Below are 25,736 nucleotides of genomic sequence, written 5' to 3' on the forward strand. Positions count from 1 at the left end.
GATGGTTCACTATAGCGGGGTTTTACTGTATATATATGCTTTCATTTTTAAAATCTAAATGCATTTTAATTAGAATATCAGCAGTCTAATTCCTTTTATTTTTACACCATTCTGAGATACCTAGAGTCAGCATATCATTTTTTATACATACATTTTCTAGATTTTTCTAAAACTATTTATATAAATTATAATTATTCACTTTTAAATAAACGAATAACATTCACATTTTATTATCAAATATTACATACAACCTTTAACAGTATCATCTAGAACGTAACTACAGGAAAAAAAATAGCAATACATTATTTTTCTAAAAGCATATTATTTACTTTCTAGCAAGTTTCGCACTCTGTAACCAACATTTGGTAATTTCTTGATCGAAATTTGCTGAAAGCTCAGGTAATTTTTCTTTTCCAACTTTTAGAAGAACTCGGTGCAAGCTATATAATGGCTCTTGATACCTCAAAGATGACTGGAAAAAAAATATTATATATAAACTAAAAAGGCAAAAGTTATTTAAAAACAACATCGATAAATTTTGCTAAAAAAGTAAATACACGCTAATAGTAATAACATAAATCAGTAATTACATAACAGTAGTTACTTAATCAAAAGTTTATACATTGTACAGTTCTTATAAATTGTTCAATAAGAAAAAACTCTAAAACAAAATTTCAAGTATTATCATAAAAATTAAATGAACACACACCTGGACGGTAAAATGTTTTCTTCCAAAAACCTCAGTAGGCGTAATTAAAGCCCTGCATACTTAGATAAAGTAGCAACATGTCGCCACTTTTATGACTGCAACTTTCAATGTAGAAATACTGAGTTTCCATACTTAAACGCGACTTTTTATTGATGAATATTTTCATATTATTAAAGATAACTTAAATATTTACTATTTTTCTTTTAATTCTTTTTTTTTTCTTTCTGAAATTATATATTTTATTTTCATTCCATTGAGGGAAAATAATGCCTTACCTATAAGTTAAAACTTTCTCATTTTGTCCTTCATAATATGCTATAACTTTTTTTTTCTAAACTTTTAGACAAATTTTATGCAGTCTGTTTTTTAAGAAGTTCAAAGGATTAAATATAGTTACATATAATTAAAATAATATCAGTTTTTTTAGATACTTGAAATGCGATAAAACAGTCGATAATTAGTATATTGGAGCTTTGTCACATTTAATAACAAAATATATGAGTTCTGACTCGTTCAAAAATTTATAAACATTTCTTTGAGAATTCTCAATCAAATTCTGAATTTTAAATACAACAATTTTATTTTGCACTGTCGCAAAATTTTACTGCAATGAATATTTTAAATAATGAGAAATGAAGAGTTCAAATAAGAATTAGATCATCTTATTAAAACATAAACATTTCAAATGATTAATTTGAAAAAAATATGTAATGCTAGTTTACTTTTAATTCTGGAAACAAAACACTTAAATATTTAAATGCAATTAAAATTTATTTTTAAAGATTTCTAACAAAAAAATATTTATGCAAAAAACAATATTGGTAGTACATTTTTATCTCTTTTTCTGGTAAACATATTTAATGCAATTTAATTTGTTAGATCTGTAATTGAAAAAAAAAACATATTTGGCTGATAAGGAGATCAGGGAGGTTTAGGCTCCACAGTTCCAAGATCAATTCCATGGTGGTATAATGTTCAGAAAAGGATTTGAAACTAGATTGGCTTAAACCCGCAGCTAAGGATAGAACCCAGGTTCTTCACTATGCCTGGTTATTTACTGTGCCATCCTGTAACATAGCCTACACTGAGTAAAATAGCTCAACATGAAATAAGCCCATATAAAAATTTTTATATCAAGTTCATTAAAAACACTATCTGGAAAATTTATGTTAAGTGGGAGGATTGGGGCTTATGTAGACAAATGGAATATTTCTATTAATTATCAATTTCAATTTCTCAGCAAACTTTGAAAGATTGACAAAACTATGTTTTTCTCCATGCTTAGTCACTAAAATATTTAGAAGCAAATTATGAAAAAAAGGATGCAGGGAGGAAAGTAATTTCTTAATTTTTGCTTTAATTGAAACTAAAGGCTAATTTTATTCCTTATTTTTAACAATCGGAGATACTATTGTTGTAAAGAAATTTGTTTATTACATGCTTTAAAAGTCACTCTATGTCTTTCACTAATTCATGAATAGTTAACGTAAACAAATGATTATACAGGGCTAGTAAGGAAACATAGTGGTGTAGCTGCAGTGGAAGCTATGCCTACTTTAGGTCTAGTAGGGCAAAGTTCGCACAAAAATATATTTTATTCATAAAATAATACAAACAGGTTGCCACAAATGTATTAAATTATAAAACGTTTATCTCATATTACTTCAGTTATCACTACTAGATTTTTCTAAGACAATATCCCGATTAAGCTTTCTGTGATAAAAATGTGAGTTAATTACAAAAATATCCCTTATTAAGGTATTTATTTTCAAAATGAGAATATTTTTGTAAAATATTTAAATTTCTTAGTTTTTTTTCAATATATTTTTTTAATTTTAATTATTTTTTGTAAAATGGCAAATTTAGATAAAATTAATAAGTTAAAAAATTTTCAGAATCTTTTTCTATTAATTTAAAAATTAAATGATTTTATAGCAATGAAAACTTCCAAAATTCTATTAATGCCTCTCAGCTGATATTTAATACCGATTTGTCAAATCACTTTCATATCTGCCAACTTTCACTCCAAGTGGTAGTAAAACAGTTACTGAAAAACAATCCTACTCAGAAATATATTTTGACCAAGTTGAAATTCAGTATTGCAAAGACTACTAAGATTATATATGTTTGTTGTAATTATTTATATAGAGTGGTGGTCAAACTTACTCAGAATTATTATTTTAACTCAAAAAGTTTAATGGAATAACATGAATTTCACTACCACTTTAACTATGAAAATAAAATCTTCCGGGAAAACTGGAAGAGTTGACAGCTATGCACTTAATAAAATGTAAACCACAATTTGATAAAATTAAAATAAATATTTTTTCTGCTAAATAAATATAAAAAGTGCTATTCTATTGCAGTCATTTGTCAATGAAATAATGAACTTACATTTCTGTTTATATTGCTTACAAATATTGATCATAAAAGTCAAATAGCATAATATTTGCTACCACTTTCTTCATTCTCATATACAAATAAGTTAAATTTCTTTAAAAAAAAAAAGAGAGAAACCTAAAATACTTTTTTTTACTATCCATCAAATATTTTTATGGCATTCTTTCTTTATTTTAAGGGTATTTGCTTTTAGAAGTGTCCTTCAGAAGTGTCCTATTTAGGTGAGTGGTTGTAATTAAACGTAAATAAATAACTTAAAGTAAACGTGATGGTTATATAACTCCTTTATAATCATCTATAAAGTTATATTACATAGATGTAGAACTAAAATATCAATAAAAATAACACAGAGAAACTTGGTGGAATAATTATGTTCCCTAACCTGCACAAGCTGTTTTCTTAAGTTCAGTGCTGGCAAAATGCTTTTGAAAAACGTAGAATTATTTCCTGATGGATTGTTTTCTTCATTATGGTTGAAAATATAGTCCACACAATGCTGCAAATCTGTCAACATATGCATCCTATAACGATAAAATGATAATGTTTTGTAAAAACAATTACCTTGAAAGTAGCTTTAAAATATAAAAGAAAAGTACTACAGAAATAAGTAATAAAATAAGGTTCACAGTTACTAAATTTTTATAAGCAGGTTTTTGTTATGATAAACATTTTTATTTTAGTTTTTTTTATAGAAGAAGAAATTCCTATTTGAATGAATTCGTTGAGAATATTTCCGTGTAATCATAAAATATATTATGTTATAACATAGAGCCTGACTTAAATATGTTTTTCAATAAAGAAATGTAAATCAATGGTTTCAAAACCACAAAAATAGAGTTTTTAACGACTTTATTTTAATTACTCTGATGAGTCTGGGAAAATTTTTAGTTTATTTATCAAGATGCAAGTAATTATTAATACAATTATTTATTCCAACAACTAGAAATTTGCTTTCAATATTTCTCAAAAAATGCAGAGTAAGGGACAAATATGAAAATAACACATAAACACAAATAACATTAAAAAAAAGAGAGAGAATAGTTAGTAATTTCTTTTTTTAATATATAAAAAGGACTTTAATAGCTGAACACTGTATGTGTTTACAGTCAAAACAGTTGATAATAAGAAATAAATGCAAGGCAACAAGAAGTAAATTTGAAACATAAACACAGTAATTAAAACGCACATCTCATTAAAATTTCAGAGCCAAGCTTTCAAATAAACATAAAAATATTACTACAAAAAACATAGTTACAAATTTTTAAAATGATAGATTTTTATCTTTATGTAAAGCTGTATATATAATCGCTAATTTCTTTTTCTACAATCTACAAATTTGCTAACTAAAATTTTGACCCATATCTCGCACTATGATATTTTTAAAGGCTCAAATCGTTTTCTAGAAGATGTACCAAACAGAAATATCCATGGGATTAAAGTTTAGAAAATAAAATTTTAAGAAGTTTAGAAAAATGTGCTCTGCAGCATTCTTGATTCTCTTTATTTGTATGTACTGGAATCCTGGAACACAATCCTGTTAGAATGTCCATTATTGGTTGCTAAAGAATTTTAGTGATCAAGGCAGTATGAAATCTCCTAAAACTAATTTGTAACTGTAATGAAAATAGTTCGTTTTAAGCTTTATGTAAGTTATATTTTACCACCCTGTAAAAATTTTATTTTACTATTTTTATTTTTTTTTCAAATTTGAAATTATAAAATAACAAAAACGTTTGACATTTATTTGCAAAACATTCATCTGTATATAATAAATTTGCACATTTTAACAAATTGTAGTAAAATAAACTGCAACAATTTAATAAAATTTGATACTTAACTGATATCATTAACACAAAAGGATACCAGTCACATCCATAAAGGTAAAAAAGATAATTTAATGAATATACACATACAATATGTATGGAATATAAATATTTCTTGCAAGGTTTTTATTCAAATAAAGTCAATATTTTAAGAATTACTTAAAATACAAAATTTGTAATATCTAAAATCCAAAATTAGTACCTAATAAGATATTCATAACCTCTTAAGTAAGCTCCTTTTTCCATAGATGCAGCTGAAAGTGGTGCCATTTGATTACTGCGTATTAGTTTAGTATACGTTTGGAGTTTATCAGCTTCCTATATAATGTCATTCAAAAAAGAATCATTATTAAAATCTGATAAAGTTTCAATATTTTCATATTTTATAAAATTTAAATACTTTAATATATAATGCTAAAAATAAATAGAAATTCTGAACAAAAAAAATTTCTGAAAAAAGCTCTTAACTTATAAATAGCATCATTAATATGAAGAAATGTATATCAATTTAAAAATAATAAATGAACTTCTAACAGACATGCATTCAATTTTTAAATTATTAAAAAAAACCACTAATGCTCCTCATGAATAATGAATGACTTTATACTTAGTTCCAGAAAATGAATAACAGGTACTCTTGAACTGTTCAAAAGCTTTATAAATCATTCATCATTCTTAAAACTAAGTTTCAATAGTAAAAAATAAATAGAGGATAAAAACTTTTTTTAAGAAATAAAAAGAATAAATATAAAAAAAAACAAAGAACATGTCATGAATTAAAATTGAATTATAAGTGATATCAAATTACCTTCTTGTTAGCTAAGTGTAAGATATTTCCAATTCCTACAATCCATTCCGTATTATTCTCGCCCTAAAAGAAATTTATTTTCAGCAAAGTTTAAAAAGTTTTAAAATAAAATTATAGCATATTGTTTATTATGTATCAAGGAAACATGATTTTCTCTCTCTAGACTTTATCTTATTTTTAAGGAAACAAATGTCTGCCATATTTCAAGATAATTATTAACTATTTGAACATTGTGATACTAAATACATTACTGTTTTACAGAGCAAAGTATAGTTCATAAACAAGCCTTGGCAAATGAAATAGGTTTGTACTACTTTTGAGACGAATTATATTGCATGGTAATCAAAAAATAATTTATATCATAGGAAGAGTGAGCAGTAGCAATTTGTCTTTTAAGCAAGATTCTACTCTCTAAATAAATCGGCATAACTATTTACAGAATTTATAAATAAAGTTAATCATTTTAAACAAGTCATTAACAAAATTTTTGCTACTAAACTTTTTAATTTTAATAAAAACAAGTATACTTCCTGCTTTAAAGAAAAAAAAAGGGTGAATTTAGAGTTGATTCTATAGGAACATTTGTTATTATAAGGCTCTTCATATTCTCAACAGACTTTTAAATAAAGGTTAAGTCTAATCTCTCATACTGTAAACACTATTCTTAGATAAATATTAATAAAAACATTTATCATAAAACTAACATAATTTGAAAGAGGTGAAAAGAAAAGAGCATACCTCGTTTAAAAATTGGTCAAGATTATCCCAATTAGCCAATTTCCATGCAGCCTCTACTCTGTAGCAATTTAGTTTCTGTTTCCATTCAGGTCTAAAATTAAAATTTATTAATTAAGAACAAATTCATAATCATACTGATTAGTGGTGTCAGATAACAATGTATAAAATATTTTGTTTTAGCATTTAAATTTAAGTCTGTTAATAGACGTAGCATATTTAATTATGTTACAAATTAAGAATTTCTTTGTTTTACTGAAACAATGTTTTTTTAATTGGTTATAACAAATTATTTGATGAACAGAAAAATACTGAAAAAAAAAGCAATCATATGTGCTTTGCTTTAAAAAGTATCGATAATTGTTTAATTTTTTTTTTAAAAAAAGAAACATGCAGAATTCTACTTTGAAGAAATAACATTAAAATTCCAAATGCAGATAGATCATACTTTGTGGTATGCATGAATTTTGAATATACAGAGATGGAAATAATATAGTTTTGATGCTATAAACAACCTTCTATGGTGTGTAAACACAAAATGACAGCAAAGAGACAAACACATACTAAATGGTGGCTATGAGACAAACATGTGCAAAGTGGAAATAATGAGACAAATATATATAGTTTGTCTACAGAAAGAACTACCCTTACCATGAAGTCTAAGGTTATTTGCTGCTACGGAAACAAGATATAGTGCATTTCAAAGAGAGGAGCTTCTTTTCTCTTTGATTTTCTTACTATAATCGACCCTAGTCAAAACCTGTCTTAAATAATGACCCAATTTGAGACAGTTAAAAGCTATTTGAAATATTAGGTGGATCGGAAAGTAATGCTGTTTTTGGCGCATTTGATATTTGTTATCAAGATTTTATTTTTAATCAAAAATGTATTCATCGTTAGCAGCTACGTGTCAATGCTGGATGGGAAACGAATCTAAAAAAATGAATCGGTTTTTAAGACTAATTAATATTTAGTGCGCCGACGCAATATTACTTTCCGGTACCCCTAATAGTTAAATTCCGAAACCATAGTCACTGCCACCACTCCACGCGAATAGCTAGGGGAGTTCTTTCTGTTCACAAACAATACAAAGGGGTGAGACATTTTGTGTTCTGACACTGAGTAAGTTTCTTGTTTATGAAATCAAAACTATATGTTCATTTTTGTACCATTATTTGTGCTTTAGTCTTTTTTTGCCTACCCCTTTGCACATGTTTGTCGTTACTTTTCTTCTGTCATTTTGCAGTTAGACACTGATAAAGGTTCTAGTCTAAGGAAGTCAAACTACTATATCTTTTTCAGAACCTATATCTTTAGTATATCTTTTTCAGAACCTTTATTTGAACTTAATTCACATTGTTTTGCTTTAGGACTGGCTATGGATTTAATACTTCAGCCTCTCATGATTTTTTAAAAACTTTTTATGTAAATAATTAATAAAAAGAAAAGTCTAGCAAGAACATTGCTATAATTAAAATTAAGTCCATAATGCATTTCAGTAAAAAGAACAGAAAATTTAGTATTAAGTTATTAAGATAAACAGAAATGGTTAGAATTCTCATACTATGGAAATACTAAAATTTCTGATGATCAATGAATAACAAATGATCAGTGAATAATAATTGAAATAAATTATCAATTTTAAAACTGTTTGAAATTGATCATAAATTGTCTAAGATGAATTATTACATTAACTTTAGATAAACTTAAATTAGTATTACTCTGTAAATAATCCCTAGACTAACAGACTACTCATTAAAAACATATTTACGTTTATATTTCTTTTATTTGTGACAAACATGGTAGTGCAGCCTAAGGTAAATACACCTAGTCACTTATTGAACCATAAAGAAGCAATAAAATGTAAAATTTGCACTCTTAGAAAATCTTGAAGTATTACAGTAACATTTCATATTGAATACCTGCAATATCAGTACTTTAGTTATCAGGCAAGTGTTTAGTTATCAAGGGTTAAAATATTTTTACAGTCGTAAGAAATGAAAAGTCATTGTTCTAAAATATAAATTTGTGCACTAAAATATGCAATTTCATACGCTCTAACTACTACAGAATTACCGGAATTTCAGAAAATATTTTTTCTAGTATTAGCAAAGGCAAAATAATATTTCAATTAATTAAAATTAAAAGAGTTTCTTCCATCACTAGACATAAATAATTTAAACAGTTATATTGAAGTACAGGTAGAGAATTGTTTATGTTCAAAAGGCTTATTTAAAATAATATCAGAAAAACATATGTTTATGTTTTGAATACAACTCAAATGTTGGAGAATAGGCCATTGTTACGTTTTCTGTACCATGAAAGTTTACTTATTTAAGTTTGTAGCATACACTAAGTTAACTCCTATTAAAGCTTATACATATGCATAGATAAAGTTAACTCCTATAGTCTTATCAGTCACCCTGTAGATCATGAAGATATAAAGAGTTATATTCTATAATTTTAATGTAATCCATTTAATAAAAATAAATTTTCCTAACAGCAAAAATAAATAAGTTTGTTTATAGTTTATCATTCCTAGGGAAAAATGAAAACAAATTAAATTTATTTCAATTTAAAAAACTATCAATTTACATATTGGTTTAAATTATATTTATTAGAAAAAATAGGTGCATTAATTTAAGGCATTAGCTTAGATATATACTGGGTATTAGCACCTACAAATTTATTAAACACAGATTCAGTCATTATATTAGGTCAATTTAAAAATCTCTCAATAATCTAGAATTCATGAACACGAACCAATACTCACATATTCATTTCTAGACAAAGGTCATTTTGGACAAGTGCATTAAGTCATTATATTGACAAATAAGATATAATGATAAAAGTGTTTGTATTAGTTTTACTTTTTTTTTTTATAATATCAATTCAACTTTTACATTTCAAATGTAAAATCTCAAACCTAGTTTTTAAATTAGATAAAAAGAATACTCTTTATATTAAAGTTATCCTTTTTTTAAAAAAAAATAATCCCTTGTTGTACAAAAGTTATGCAAAATAATGAGTAAGTTTCTAAATATTTGTTTTCTTGCACAAAAAAACAAGCTATGAAGCAATTTTGCACCGTTTGCTCAATAAAAAAAAAATTAAATACTTTACAAGTTTTTTAAAACTAATTAAATTTGATTGTTGAAAAAGTTTGGAAGTAACAACTTTTTATTTACTTTTCACTCAGAATACCATTTGCATATGAAATAGCCGTTGTTGGTTGATCCATTCCAAGAAAGCACTTTAAGAAGCCACAGTGATAGTTAACTTGATTAGGATACAATTTTATAGCTTTCTCGTAACAGGCAAATGCACCATACAAATCTCCTGAAAATTAAAGCAACAGTATTTAGTTTCTGATATATTATACAAAAAAACCCATACATAATTAAATAATAATAAAAAAATTAGAAACCTGTAGCTTCATTTTCTAAAATCAAGTCAAGCAAAGGTGGTTCGTCTTTTCTAATTGCAGCAACACCTGCAACACCATCAGGATCATCCAGAGCAGAGTAGATTTTCTAAAAAAAGTGTTAAAGAAAAAATATATACACAAAACAGGAAGGTTTACGGCTAGAAATAAATTAAATATAATTTTAAGGAATGTAACAGTGTAAGTAGTATTTAGAACATTATTAATGGCTATTATGCAGGTATAGTTCAGTGATACATGTTCGAAATTTTGTTAACGGAAAAAAGATTTTTTTATTGAACTATATTATTTTTTATAAAAAGGAATTATTTGTTTATAATTTTTAATATTTTTTCCTCCGTATTACTGGCATAATTGAAAATTTATCAACCCTTTTCTAAATTTGAGTGAGACTTCTAAAAGTTAAATAGGATTTCAAAAAATAAAGAGTATATGATTTAATTTACGAAAAAAAAAATTACTTTTTCTAATTGTCATACATTTTAATTTAGTTTATTCTCAAATCTATTAAATATTTTGTATTCACACAGTACTTTTACACACAGTTTACAAGTGAGAATTCTATCAAAAATCCAAATGGTTCTTAAATTAAATTTTAATATGATATTATTACAAGCTTGGAATTTTGAATCTCAAATTCAGGTAGAAATTATTTTTTGATGTTCAAAATTCACAAGGTTTCTTAATCTATCTTTCTTTATTTTCAATTGCATTCATGGGAAGAAGAAAACACATTGAACTACTTTTCTGCCAAAGGGCTGTGAATTGAATAAAAAAATTAAGATACCATTTATTTATTCCTTTATTATTGAATATAAGCCTTTTGTTTTAGTAAAGTTATTGATTTTACTGAAATGATTGATATTAATTTGAAAGTACAATTTTTACTGGAACAACTTTGTGTAGGTATTAATGAAAAGTTATAAAATCAGTTTGAATAAGCGGATTAATGAAATGAGTCAAAAAGTAAAGTAATAATGTTAAATCTAACATTAAATCAAATATATGATATTCTACAGTAGTCTAAAAACACATAAATATTAACTTGCTAGAGATAGAAGAAAAACAATTGTAAATTCCTCATACAATGATTAAAACAATGCATAATAAACTGCAAAAATTTTGATAATATTGCAATAAAAAAAATACAATAGAGAACCAAAGAATCTGTAAAAAGAAAATAAATTTAAGGCAATCAGCAAGTTACCTGGGAGACAGAAAAGGAAGGCAAAAAGGTTATTTCATTATAATTTATTTCTATGAAATGTAATGCTTTAAATAACATTTGCTAAATTTTAAACCATATTTTAATATTAGTATAAGAAATAAATATGAAGAAAATTTTTGCCAAACATGCCTCTTCCTCTCATTTGATGAAAAAATATTAGGTTTTGTTAATTTTAGGAAAACTTTTAAGGAACAATCTGAAATGAATTATTGATGTGAGGAATAGTCTTTTTAAGTAACTTTACATAAAGTTAAAAGTTTTTTTTTAAGCATAATTTTGTTAAGCAAAAAATGCTAGCAGTAGAATTAAGAATTTTTACAGCCATTCACTCTTATGTCTGACGATACACATCTGTTTATTTAAATTTTTGACTTAGTTGTAAAATAATTGAATTCTTTATTTTTAAAATAACTTTTTTGTATAAGAGTTATCAAATTCGTATTTTTATTGTTTGCAGGTATTAAAGAGAAAGGGGAGGAGCTTCCAAGTTAGAGAAAAATAAATTTAATTCTTAATGCTAGATTCAGTAATTGATAGTAGTAGAGAATAGAGGATTAAAATCAGACACAGCTTTTATAGGGATTATTGTTTTTAATTATAATTTAAAAAAAAAAACTCCTGAAGTATTTAAGATATAATTTTTTGAATATATGACTAACTAAATGAAATTAGATGAATGATTTGAAAATATAACTCAAAATACTAACCTGTTTAAAACTAATGTTATTTTCAAGTTGATCTGGATATTTCTTCAGGTGCTTTTCTAAATGCATTAAAGCCCGAGCATAGGCTTGGCAAGAAAATGCTGACTTGGCAAGAAGAATCTGGGAGATCTGCACCAAACAACCATTTACAGCAGAGTAATTTTTATCTTCAGACATTTTTATTGCTAAAAAAAATAATAATAACTATTAAATTAAACAAAAACATTTTAAGTAGACAAATAGAAGTATACATACCAGTTATCCTAACACCTGAGCGGCCTGATGATTTTATATGCTCATGTTGATAAATATAAAGCCATTTTGTCAAGTGATCAACAATGGAAAAAACTATCTGTGAACTCAAACGGCAAAGGTCATTCATGGATGCTGATGTTTCACTATACTGCAGAATGGCTATGATTTCATCGCGTATCTATAATAGTATTCTCATAATTAACAATAAATGATTTTTATATGAATAACATTGAAATATGTCTTGAAATTGAAATTTATTAAAAAATTCATCTGTTTAAATTGAAAGGAGGATTTCCTGGCTTTATCCCGTGGTTGAGTTCCAGTAAATATTTTCGCAACTAAATACTATCACAGCATGATTTAAAAGAACAAATTAGAAACTTACATTAAATAAAAGACCTAAAATTTTTGGGGAACAATTGTTCCATATTGAAGCAATAAAGATCATATTGGAAATTAAAGTTTTATAAAAAGTGAACCTTCTATCAGAAATGAACAAATAGTTTTTAAAAGTGGGGCACAAAATTAGAAATAACATGTTGGGGGCCAACATGTATTGTAATACATGTTGACCCCGAACATGTTATTTCTAGTATTATACAGGGTACTTAGATTTTTCAAGTTATATTTTTTTTATTAATTATCTTAAATTTCAGTTGCCTGTTTTTGGAATAACTATTATACAATTTTACTCATTTAATGTATACTGTAATTTTAATTGTTCAAATTTTATTTCCATTAATTAGAACTAAACTTGCAAAACGAAATGGTTACAATCAAGTACAGGGTTTAACTAAGACAAAAAGTAGAAAAAATATCAGGATAAACATTTCAAAAATTAAATTAACTTTATAACACTGCAGTATTATTTACTAAACATGAATAAAGATTTTTGTGTAACTACTTTTTTTAAAAAAAAAATAAAAGCTCTTTTTACATTTTTTTTAATTAATGCTTTAAAGGTTATTCAGGTGCCCAATTTATAAATTTCAGTGACCACTCTTGGTGCGTAGACCATAGTTCTTGCATTTGGCTTCTTTTATTTTTAAAATCTGTTTAAAGAAATTTTTTTTCAAAGCAAGATAGCTTCTAACATGTTTTCATCAAGCATATTTGAATTTCAATTGTGGCAGTTGATTTGGAGTAAACAGAGAGAAATGTTTCTGATTTAGCTGTACTTGAAAAAGTTGGTGATTACTAAATGATCAGCAAAACTAAAGAAATTTTGTACCATGGAATAAACTTGTCACATGTATAAAGAATAGCACGCTTATCTATTGAAGTACAGATCATGTTTAGTAGAAGCAGTGGAGTAATATTTAAAATTATGCTAAAAAAATTAAAAAATAATAATTAAAAAAGCTTTTAACTTAAACTAAAAGGGTAAAATATCCCTTTAAAGAAATAAGAATGGAGAATACATATATAGACTTATTAGAAATGTATGTGAAAAAGGTGCGTAATTTTATCACGAATTATAAAATACATCAACTTGATCATAAATAGTAAAATTATTATATGTTGTGTATACATGCATTAAGTCACATACACAGAAGTTATAAAACAAATTAAAAAATGAATATTGTAATAATTACTTCGTTTCTTTCCATTTCAGTTGAATCTAGTAAAGCATAAACAACTAAGTGTGGCAACAAAAACAAGGTGCAATTAAGATCATATTTTACAATAATAGAACAAGCATGAAATAATCTTGACGGACCTTCCTTTTTCACCTAAGAATAAAATGGTTCTTAAAATATGGAAAGAAGAAAGAAAAAAAAACAGCTTAGAATTAGAAAACTCAAATGATAGTAAAAACGCACTTTTTGTAATAAACAATAAAACCAATTTTTGCTCCACTCCTTGAAAGTGTGGCCCACTTTGCTTCTGAATATTGGTGCTGGATACTTTTTCCGAGATTTTTCCAAAGGTTTATACCTAACAAGTAAAAAGTACATCAATTAAATATATAATTTTTATAGAATTATAAGAGTCAAAAATTACTTCCTTAACAGTTTATTTCAAAGGTTTTTTTTAAATCTATAATAAATTGTAAAAAATCTAATAATGTAAAGAATTTCAAAAGTATTAAAATAAAAATTATAGCAAAAGTATTTTATCATAGGTCATCTAGTAGCAAGCTTTGTAGTGAGCTAAAGAAAATTTGTGAAAGCAAGTGGAAAATTTTTTGGAACAGTATACATACCCAACTACTTAAAAGAAAAAAAAATTAAAAAAAAATAATAATAATTTGCTTAAGTATAATAAAGGTAAACTTTAGCATAAAAGAATAATAATATAGACATTATGGTTAATTTTAGAATTACATTGTTTAAAATAGAAAGTTTTAACAATTGCCAGTTTAATTTTATTAATGGAGCATTAAGTAACACATAATAGTTTGAGATCAATACATAGAAAATTTTTATAGGGTAGTTGCATAAAAAAAAGTATCAATTTATTTATATTTCCTTATACTATACTAATTAGAATTTGTAATCAAGTGAAAAAAACAAGAATAATCAAATAATTGTAAAGCTTGATTTCAATAATCTCAAAACGTAATTTATATGACTCTTAATAATTTTGTACTTCAGTAATTTTGTTGATGATTCATCAATTAACCATTTAAAAATTCTACAGCATGATTATAATATTTTTATTAGAAATCCATTAATTTTTGAAAAAAGATTAAAGAAATTAATCTATTATGAAACTATATAACTCTTCCCTATATGATTTGTTATTGCGTTTGCTAAAAATAATCAAGAAGCATACAACTCCTAAACTCATCACCATTAAAATGGTTAATTGAGTTTCTTTTACGTTAAATGATTGAGTTACAAAATGAAATTGAAGCATTGAATAATGAATCATATATGCATGCCTAAACCGTGCACACAAAGAGTAGATGGCCCTTAAGATTAAACAATCAAATATTGCAATTTTTACAACCATTAATAATTAACTAAAATAAAACAATGGATTACCAAACCAATTATCTTGATTCTTCAAATCAATTAATTTACAATCCTCCCTCCTGTATAAGTTCTGAACAAATAAAAAAATCTGAAAAATCAGGATAAAAAAAATTTTTCTTTAGGAAAATTAGGACAACCGAGAACCCTGCTGGTAGCATCAAGAAATATTCCTCAGCAGTCAAGTTCCCCATAGTTAAGTCTGTGCTGTTATTCAAATTTCAATGCCCTTATATGTGTAAGTTCAGTTTTGGTGCATAGTTTTGTAACTGTTCTATGTTTTATCATTTTATGCATGTTCAATAAATATATTTACAGATAGAGGGCATTTTTTTTAAATAAAAGAAAATATATGTAATTCAACTGCTCAAAAAATTATTAAAACTATCCAATTTGTTGAAAATTCTATTAGGTATATATTAATTAGAGATTAGGGAATTTTCCAATTAAAACATCAATATTATTTTGAACAAATATTTTAATTTAAAACTCTTTTCATTAAGTTGTACCTTTTTTATGTTTCTAATTTAAAAAATTCGAATAAAATCTTTAATTTAAAATCAAAAAATTATTTTCTTGCTTAAAAAACATTTGGGAAATCAATACTAATAATAATAAAAAAAAAGGCAAGGAGAAAAATTCATAAATGACAGTGTTACAGCTGGGATGGCTTGAAGAATAGAGAACTTGCTTTTCAGAGGAGACTTAAGATTTGAATCCCATCAATGACTAGTGGATATACTATTACCCTTGCATGGACTACAGTTCCTACATAATATATCTTGGAAGAAGTAGGTGATAGTGAGTTTTAATTTCCATGACATTGAGCAATAGTGATGTGTTTTTCCTCTTATTTTAAAGCAAGTATGGGTTAGTTTCTTAAGGATTACTGTATTAAAACTAATAACTTTCTAATAACCTATAATCATTTGATGAAAAGCTCATTAGGAGTGGAGTGAGAGTAGTCTCAAGTTTAGTCATAAATATATGAAAACAGCAACTTATTATGAAGCTCAATAGAATAATTATATACCATTGCATAAAGTGGTTTTGAGAATGTGTCTTAAGCAACTTTGCATGGATAATCATTATTTTTACTAATTCTTCAACTTATTTTACTGCACCAAAAAATATCTTGAACTATATTTAAAGTTTAAACATAACATCACAGTTCAAAAACAAGAACAAAAAATGAGTTAATAAACAATTACAAAATAAACAAACACTAATAAAAAAATGGCACAATGTAATTCTAGAAAAACTACAAGCAAATAGTAAGAGCATAAGGCTTACTGAGAATGAAACAAAACAACTAATATTTCTTGTATATCAGAAGGAAATCGTTTCCATAAATGGCTTCCACTTGAGCCACTTTCATTAGAGCATTTGTAATATCTCAAAACTTCTTGAATAGCAAATGCTGAACAATCCTAGATAAAAGTTTCAAAAAAATATTAAGATGTAGAAAAGAGAGGAAAATTACACAAGGCAATAGTGTAAGAAAATGTAATAGATAATATTTTGATCTAAGAATAAAAAAACTTACTTGAACACCACTATCTTCAGCAGCCAAAAACGAATGCACTAATTCTTGAATCAAAGCATATGCAAAATCCTCATCGTCAATGCTACTGAAAAATTTGTCCGATGTCTCTGTTGAGCTAGCACTTTTCATGTCTAATCTATAAAAAATATATTCCCCATTGCATTTTTTTTAAAAATCACAAATGTTAAGACCTGTAACTATTTTATTTGGTGTAAATATATGATAATACATATTTAGAATTAAAATAAGATTTTTAGAAGAATTTTGATATCTGAAATTTTACTAAAACGTTTATTCGATTTTGTTGCTGTCACATTCAGATTTCTCAGTAGAAAAATAAATTAACGATAAGAAAATTTAGGTAAATTTAAATTTTTTTACACGTTAAATTTAAAAATATTTAGTTTTCTTAGTAGTCCACATGCAACACATAAATTAATCATAAATCACACAATCAATACAAATATAAAACTTAAGTTTATTTTCAACAAGAATTGGCAAATAAAATGTAAGCATTAATGAAAACTTAAGGTTCAAAAATATAAAAGGTTTAAATAATGAACTGTTTTAAAATGAGTATAATTTATTTTCGTCTTTTTTTTAAATAAACATTCATTTATTTGATTTATTTTTTTTTTTAAAAAAAGAAAAACAATTATACTAAATAATCGGATAATAATACACAAAAAAAACATTGCTTGAACATTTATTGCATTTACGATTAAAAAATAAACGATAGTGAAAAATAGGAAAAAATTACCTTCCTGGATCAATAGCACCAAGTTCACCTAAACATTCTCCTAAAGCTATTTGTATCCTACTATCTGGTTCTCGACATCCAGATATTAGCTACAGGATAAGGAAAAGTTAATTCACATAAAAAGGAACAAAGAACTGTAGCTAAAGATAAACAATGAGATGAACAGTACTTACAGCAGCAACAAGATTTGATAGTAGATTATCAACATTTTCCCTACCATGCAAATGCTCATGGATAGAAGTCTAAATAAGAATAAATGCCAATGTGTAGAACAAAATTAACAAAAACATATCTGGTTTGAAGAAAATTAGTGAATAGTAACATTAAAAGCAACAAAATTGTTTAAAATAGATAACTTCAAAAATTTAGTATATTGATAATTAGTAAAAGAAAAACAAACTAAAAACTTTTGACAATGCATTAAGAAGTTAAGACAAAATCTATATAAATAAAGCAGAATGTTTGTATGCATGTACTGTATACAGCTCGGTAATTCTAAACGAATCCACACCAAATTTGGTGTACATACATTCAAAAATACACTAGACCTGACTGTCTACTTTAAAACTTCTTCCGACAACCAGTCATGAGCTACATTCTAATGGAGTTTTCTATAGTATTTAAGAAAGATTTCATAATATGAGCAAATATCTAGCTTGCTGCTCTAATAAAATAAAAATCATTTTTACCGCATGTTCTTATAATTATATTATTTCTCCTTAGTCCATGTGAAAGAAAATCACAAGTGAAATCAAAGTAATTAATTTTGTGAAGTATGATAATGACGTAACTGAATTTGTACTTTAAAAGGTATATGGCAGGGATGGAGAACAAATGGCACTTGTGTCATTGATGGCACGCGACACAATATTTTGGGCACTGATCACAAAGTTCACTATGAAGCATATTAAAAATTAAATTAAAATTCCCAAACAACAAAAAATGAACAACTATTTTTAAAAAATTAACAATTAAATACAAAAAAAAAATCAATTAATAGAATATATCATAATTTTAAATTAAAAAAATATATAATAAATTTAAAATATTCAATACTTAAATTTTTTCAAAAATTTAACTTAGGAAAAATATTAAAAGAATCAGTTTTGGATTTGAAAAAAAAATTTTTTTACTCTGTACATACTGTCAGATTCAATTACTCTTAAGCTCATTATATATCACTCATAATATTTTTCAATTTCAATAAAACATGACATAATAACAACATTTAAGGTGATTTTCTGAGTTTTAACAGAACAAAAATGCCAATTTTTTAAATGCCATATCACAAATTTTACATTCATTCATTTCTAATTACATTTATTAATATTTAGAGATGTATGCATTCAAATTGATGAAAAATTCTCAGAAATTATCTGGATTTGAGTATTTTTTAAAGTTTGAAGGGGGGGGAATTTTCTTCTCTATTATTTTACTAGCTTTAATACAATTAATTTATTGAACTTTTTAATAAGCATATTCACAAAAAGAACTTGAATATTCATTTATAGTCTGCAAACGAAATGTAAAGTAATGATATATTAAATAATAATCACATTATTATATAAATTAACATAAAACTTTAAACATAAAATTAATTTATAGAGCAGCAAAATGAACAAATATGAATAAAAATATGCTTAATAGCAGCATTACCTGATTAGCATGCAGAACCTGTTTCAGCTTTTCAAGAGCATGTAATCTAATCTCTAAGTTTTCATGACTAATCCCCTTTAAGGAATGACTTAACAAAGAACAAAAGTCAGTCATGCTGTAAATAAAAATATGAATACTCAGCATATACGTATTCTCTACATCAGCATATACATTTTTAATAGTCGAAAAAAAACAGTAAAATTAACTATAAGAATTAAATTAAGCATAGCAAATGTATCAAAAATAATAGAAGTACTGAAACTGTATAATTTTAACTTAAGATGTCATTTCTGTCAAATATTTTTATCATGCATTATTAACCTTTTAATTTTTATAAATCTATAAGAAAATTTCCTTTCAGAATTAAAAAAAATAATCTTAATTTATATTAATAGCATAAAAGTTACGTAAATTATGTACGCATAAAAATTATACAAGCTTACAGGAAAAAACACTAAAAATTCAAAAAGGTTATATCATTAATTTTCATAACAAGTATCATTAGTTCAAAAGAAAAGGTATTAAATAAAGTTAGAAATCAGACCTAGATGGACTTGAAGTATAATCTTTCAATACTAAATTGATGTCCTGTAATTCAGGAGTATCAGGAACAAAATATAAATCATGATAAAACTCACTGAGATAGGCTCTAAAATAAATAATAAAAATTAAGTTCAGTAAGACTCATTACTAAAATATTATATTTTATTTTATAATCATAACCTTATAATTTAAATAGAATATTTTGGTGAAACTATAAGGAAAGAATACTTTTACTGTAACTAAAAAGGTTTTTATTCAAAAGGACTAAATATTATAAGGGAAGCACAAAAATAAAATAGGATGTAGATTATTAAGAAAGACTTATGCGTGATAAAAATGGAAATTAGTTTACACTAGCTCAATTTCAAGAAATTTAAAGATACATTTTTATTTATTTATTTTAATGCTAGCTAAAAACAAAAATAATTTTTCTTAGTAATCTTAAAGGGCTATTTACACCACTTTTTTTAGGTAAATTTTAGAAATTACAAAAGAAAAAATAAAGAAAACCAGTAACAACTTGCATTTGGGAAGTACGTCATAAAGAATGAACCATCAAAAATTAAAGACAATAAAATAAAACATGAAGTTAATAAAATGCTAGCTAATAAAATTAAAGATAAAATTTTTTATTCATAGTAATGACAAGTTAAAAATAAAAATAATTTTTCTTAAGTAATTTTAAAAAGCTATTTACACCACTTTTTTTAATGTAAATTTTAGAATTTAGAAACAAAAAATAAAGAAAACTGGTAACAACCTGCATTTGTGAGGTATGTTATAAAGAATGAATCATAAAAAAAAAAATGTATGCAAATTACAAACAATAAAATACAACACAAAGTTAATAAAATGCATTTTTGCAATATTAGTTTCAGGGGAAGCATACATAATTGTTGCAATAAAACTATTATATTAGCCTTTCTAATTGTATTCTTTCTAAAGTTTTTATCTTTAAAATGGAAAAAAATAATGAAAAATAAAGAAAGCGAATAAGAGAAACAAACATTCCCAGGTAGATTTAAAAAACAATGTAGAGTTATTTTATCAATTAATGTACGCATTTTCTTTAAACCAATTTCATTATTTATAGAAAATATATGTATTTGTATTATTGCTTATGTGTATAACTGATGATTTATTTATATCATTTTAAATATTTTATGGTTTATTTGCATTCCAGGTAACTATATAGAGTTTTTAAAATTCCTTGCAAATTAAATTGTATATATTAATAAATATGAAAATTTTAAAAATTGTATAATTGGAGACTATAATATTTTAAACTGAAAAAGTAGATGATGAAAAAAAAGTATGATTATAATCATGAAAATTAAAGATGCCCAGCATTGAAGCAAACTTAAAATAAAATTGGATTTTCTTAAAAACTTTTAAATTCATTTTTTATAGATTAAGCTAATGTGTGTGTGCAGTATGTTAATACAGAAGATAAAAAATGTAAATTAACAGATTTAGTTTTGTATTTTACATTCAAGTCACAGATTTCATATAAATGTATTATTAGAATTTATAATCTTCAAAAGACTATTGGTTTTAAAGCAAAATTAAATAGTAATGTGAAAAGAGAGTTTATAAATTCAAAAAATTAGTATACCTTTTTTCTATTATAAGATAATGAAATATTTCTGCAACTGATGAACTTTCAAGTTCCAACAAAGGTAATAAAGCCACAATAATCTGATTTATAAGAGGTCCCAAACATGACACTTCAATACTAAAAGAATCGAAAAATAGAGTAACCTTCTGCAGTTTCATTAAAAAAAAAAAGTTTTTAGCTATTTAAAGACAAAACCTAAACTATACATTGATAAACAATTTTTAAAGAGTCATGACTGATAAAAATTTTACTCTAAAACTAGCATGATAAAATAATATTTTGTAACATGAATCAGTAATATTTTGAACTAAATAAATAGTTAAATATCACATTTTTTTAAAAAATTTAGTCAAAAACTTTTCAGTTTGATTAAAATAGAACTTCATAATGAATATGGCAAATTATTACCTGCAAATTACAATTCTCTCATCAATAAAGTTAGTATATTGATAATAACCCTATCTTTCAAGACATTTATTCATAATTAAATTAATGAATAAAAACTCTGGATTTTATTAACAAAATAATATGTTAATTTTTTTCTTCTTTTTTCTCTTTGATGGCTATTATTTGTTTTTTAAAAATATTATCAAGAGAAATGGTTTTCCATTTTTTTAAAAAAAAAGTCACAAAAAATCATGCATAGAGAAAAATAAACATTCAAAGGCTTATTTACCTGCGAACAAATGTATTCCAAGCTTTGCAGCAAATTTTGGGAAAGTCATCTTTTTTAAATCGTAAAGTCAGACGAAGAGTGGCCATCAGCTTAAAGCGAACAGCTGTAATTGCACGAGTACCCATCAATTGCATTATAGAAACCAAACTTTCAAGGGCCTAGAGTTGAATAGAATGGAATGTGGCTTGAGGGTACAAGGTAGAAGTAAGACACATTGTGCGAAACGGTTAAATTAAGATCAAAAGTTCAAAAGCAGAATAAAACACAAAATTATATAAAAATATGCAATTACATCGAAAATAAACAATAAAATGGAAAATCAAAACTTAAATGTTTAATAAAAAGGTTCATTTAATCATTATTAAATTCCAAAAGAAATCTAATGAAAATTATGATTTTTTTCTTTTTTCATGAAGAATAAAAAAATTTTTTTGATTTGCTTGAATTCATGGGTAATTAATTGTAACACAAGATATTTTTATACCATGAATATTTCACATTCAACATAATTTTTTGAACTGAGATTTATAATTAAATTACCTACCAATAAAGAATATCTCATCTTTATAGTATTAAATTTAAAAAAAAAACTTTGTTCTTACAAGAATGGTTCAAAATCGTGTGAATATGAATCGCAATATTGGATTTCAGAACAACATCAAGGGTGCCAAATGTTTGACCACTCTCTTGACTAAACAATTCCAGATTGTAGCTTACATAAACTATTCAAGATTTGTGGTTTAAAAATATGAATCTATCGAAAACAAAATATTTGCTTATTCAGAGAAAATGAATTTTCAAGTTTTTTCAAGTCTGATTTTGACACTTAAATTATCACATATGCAAATTATTAGATTGTTTGGAAAGTAATTTTATTTTTACCCCAACAGAAGATTTAATTGTATTTTTTCACAGCCAACTTAACACTTATGTCCAATAATCATTACGTATTTTTATAGTTGACATAGTAAAGTTTGCTTGTGAAAAAGTTTGATTGATATTAAGATGTAGTTTCTGATTCCCTTTGAAATATGTTGTTAAAGCAATAAAAATTATCTGATTCGTATGGAGAAGATGTATTGATATAACCTCAGTGCAATAACTGGTTTGCAAAATCTTGATCAGACAATTTTAATGTTGAAGATGTATCACGCTCTGGAGGGCCAGTTAAAGCTGATGTAGACAAAATAAAGGCAATAATTGATGCAAACTGATAAATAACAATTTGTGAGGTCGCTGAAAGATTAAATTTGTTGAACTGGACTATGCATGATCATTTGAAACGTCAAAGTTTAATCTCAAAGCTTAAGATATGGGTTCTTCAAGTCCTTACGGAGAGAAATTTGTGCCATCGGGAGCCACTTGTGCCAACATGTCTGCGATTTGTAACTCAAACGTTAAGAAGAGGATCCACTTAGACAGTAAAACCATTACATGTAACTTGACAGTAAAACCATTACATATTAATCACATTACATTAAGTGAGGTTAAGAATTCCCAGGATCAGTTTTTTTTACCAGTAATGAAAACAGTTTATGAGCAAGGAATTATGCTACTTCCAGAAAAAGAATAAAAGGTATTGGTTCAGAATAGAAAATATATAATTCAATAAAATATTTATTCACTATAAGAAAATCATCTCATTTTCTATACAAAAAAAAACTTAATTACTCTCGATACAACCCAATAATTGACATTTGTAACGCGATATCTAGAATAATTAAGAATGCATCTTGCTACATCAAAATTGTATCATTAGATTAAAAGTTATCAAAAATGTTTCATTTTTCATTTTAAAATATGTTTTAAATGTATTCAGGGATGTGATTGACAAAAACACAAAAAAGAGGAAGTTTATAACTGTAGCATTAAACGTGCAAAAAAAAAAATGATATGAATTCAATAGCCAATCGGATGATGATTATTTATTATCTATTCAAATAAATATAAATAAATGGTAATTATGTTCTTAAATAAAATCTTGATTAAAAAAAAATTTTTTTTTAATAATTTAGATAACTTTGAGTAATTATGCATAAGGACGATTTTATGTATCACATCATTTCAAAAAACATTTCTTTAATGGTCAAAGGACCTTTATGGATTTTCTCATCAGTTCTTTGCTTTTTCGATGGTCTTTTATTAACATGACTGATCTGTAGACTGCGTTTTGCAGACTTTTGATCATCACTGTTGATAGGACAAGAAAGTTCATTTCTCACACAATTTTTAGAGGCCTTAGATTAAGAATCGCGATGTTGGATTTCAAAATCACGTGAATANAATTCCCTGGATCAGTTTTTTTACTAGCAATGAACACAAAGTTTATGAGCAAGGAATCATGCTACTTCCAGAAAGAGGACAAAAGGTATTGGGTCAGAATAGACAATATATAATTCAACAAAATACTTATTCACTATAAGAAAATCATTTCAGTTTCTATTAAAAAATATATAAATTACTCTCGATACAACCCAATAATTGACATTTGTAACGCGACATCTAGAATCATTAAAAATGCATCTTGCTACATCAAAATTGAATCATTTGATTAAAAGCTATCAAAAATCTTCCATTTTTCATTTTAAAATATGTTTTAAATGAGATTAGATTTTACTCAAGTTATAAAAACTTTCTGAATATGAGTTAGATTTTATTTTGCATTTTACTTTGAATAAATTTTTTGTATGTATTTCAATAATACCCATATTTACATATTTGCATGTTTATAAAAAAGGAAAATTATTTATGAATTTATTTCTATTGAATCTAATTTGGTTAATTTTTTTTTTTTTGTCGCAATGTACACAGCATTTTAAATTACAGTTCTGAAAGCAGTGGATTAAAATTATATTATCTAAAAAATCTTTCGATTAGTTTTAATAATGTTTAGAAACTTTTATTATCCATAAGCTTACAAACTGTGAAAGAAATTATTGAGCCTTTTAAACATCAACTCTTATTCTGTTGATGATTATGTTTGAATAAATTTTCATTAATAAAAAATGGCTAGATGCTTATTTACATTTGTACAAAAAGAAATAATAACTACATAACTTAAATATTTAAATAATTGTACAAATCTTTTATAAAGCATCAAAGGTTATAAGAAGACACATGAAAACTTACCAATTTTTTGTTTAGAATTGAGCTTTTTAGCATATGAGCATCAAAAAATACCAAAAATCCAAGAAGTTTAGGCTGTAGATAGTTAGCCTGAAAACAATTTTGAATACAAATAAAAATAATTAATGTAAAACAGTTTTACTTCATCATACTCATAATTAAGGAAATATAAATATCAGGGGAAATAAAAGCAAGTAATGTTGATTGTTATCACTGTATTTTAATGTCAATACTTTCAAAGTAAAAATCTAACACCATTAAACATTTATTTGCAGGGGTCTAACTAGGGTAGATTTACACCTTTTAGCAGTACCTTTTCATAAATTCAGCTTTGGTAAAAAACCATACCATCGCCAAATACTTTTGTCCAATGGCGAAAATTTTCTCATTAATTGACATGGTCTGTCTATTGTTGTCTCCACACATGGTTCTTCAAATTCTGATACTTCTAATGCATTACTACAACATGCAAAATTCAAATTTCTGAAATCAAGTTGGTCTATCAATCTTAACTATCTACTGTAATCATTATAACTATATAAATATAACTATATTGCTGATCTTAAGCTTATAGACAAAGTACAAGGAAACAAAATAGAAAAATAAAAATTCTGAAAATTTGCATGGCTTCTATCATTAAAAACTTTATCTAAAAGAAGGAAAAAAATTACTGAATTTTAATGATTAAAAATTTAAATAACCATTCTAAGAAATTTTTTTTCTTTC

At 25.4% G+C, this 25,736-nt stretch overlaps 1 protein-coding gene across 1 annotated transcript in view; it reads right to left on the bottom strand.

The window, feature by feature from the left end:
* The window catches only part of LOC107456358 (serine/threonine-protein kinase ATR), a 101,573-nt gene that overhangs the window by 35,438 nt on the left and 40,399 nt on the right, over positions 1-25,736 (bottom strand). Inside the window, exons 26-45 of the mRNA XM_043049703.2 lie at positions 25,014-25,100; positions 21,885-22,042; positions 21,206-21,325; positions 19,592-19,696; positions 19,048-19,162; positions 17,565-17,633; positions 17,392-17,480; positions 16,632-16,767; positions 16,379-16,515; positions 13,931-14,045; positions 13,703-13,840; positions 12,108-12,285; positions 11,856-12,037; positions 9,903-10,008; positions 9,664-9,814; positions 6,479-6,569; positions 5,741-5,803; positions 5,135-5,250; positions 3,492-3,630; positions 330-472 (exon numbers count right to left, since the gene is read on the bottom strand). Of these exons, the coding sequence (XP_042905637.2) occupies positions 330-472; positions 3,492-3,630; positions 5,135-5,250; positions 5,741-5,803; positions 6,479-6,569; positions 9,664-9,814; positions 9,903-10,008; positions 11,856-12,037; positions 12,108-12,285; positions 13,703-13,840; positions 13,931-14,045; positions 16,379-16,515; positions 16,632-16,767; positions 17,392-17,480; positions 17,565-17,633; positions 19,048-19,162; positions 19,592-19,696; positions 21,206-21,325; positions 21,885-22,042; positions 25,014-25,100 (2,438 nt within the window). The remainder of the gene's footprint in view (positions 1-329; positions 473-3,491; positions 3,631-5,134; positions 5,251-5,740; positions 5,804-6,478; positions 6,570-9,663; positions 9,815-9,902; positions 10,009-11,855; positions 12,038-12,107; positions 12,286-13,702; positions 13,841-13,930; positions 14,046-16,378; positions 16,516-16,631; positions 16,768-17,391; positions 17,481-17,564; positions 17,634-19,047; positions 19,163-19,591; positions 19,697-21,205; positions 21,326-21,884; positions 22,043-25,013; positions 25,101-25,736) is intronic.

Source organism: Parasteatoda tepidariorum, chromosome 7, assembly GCF_043381705.1.
Source record: "Parasteatoda tepidariorum isolate YZ-2023 chromosome 7, CAS_Ptep_4.0, whole genome shotgun sequence".
NCBI classification, from domain to species: domain Eukaryota; kingdom Metazoa; phylum Arthropoda; class Arachnida; order Araneae; family Theridiidae; genus Parasteatoda; species Parasteatoda tepidariorum.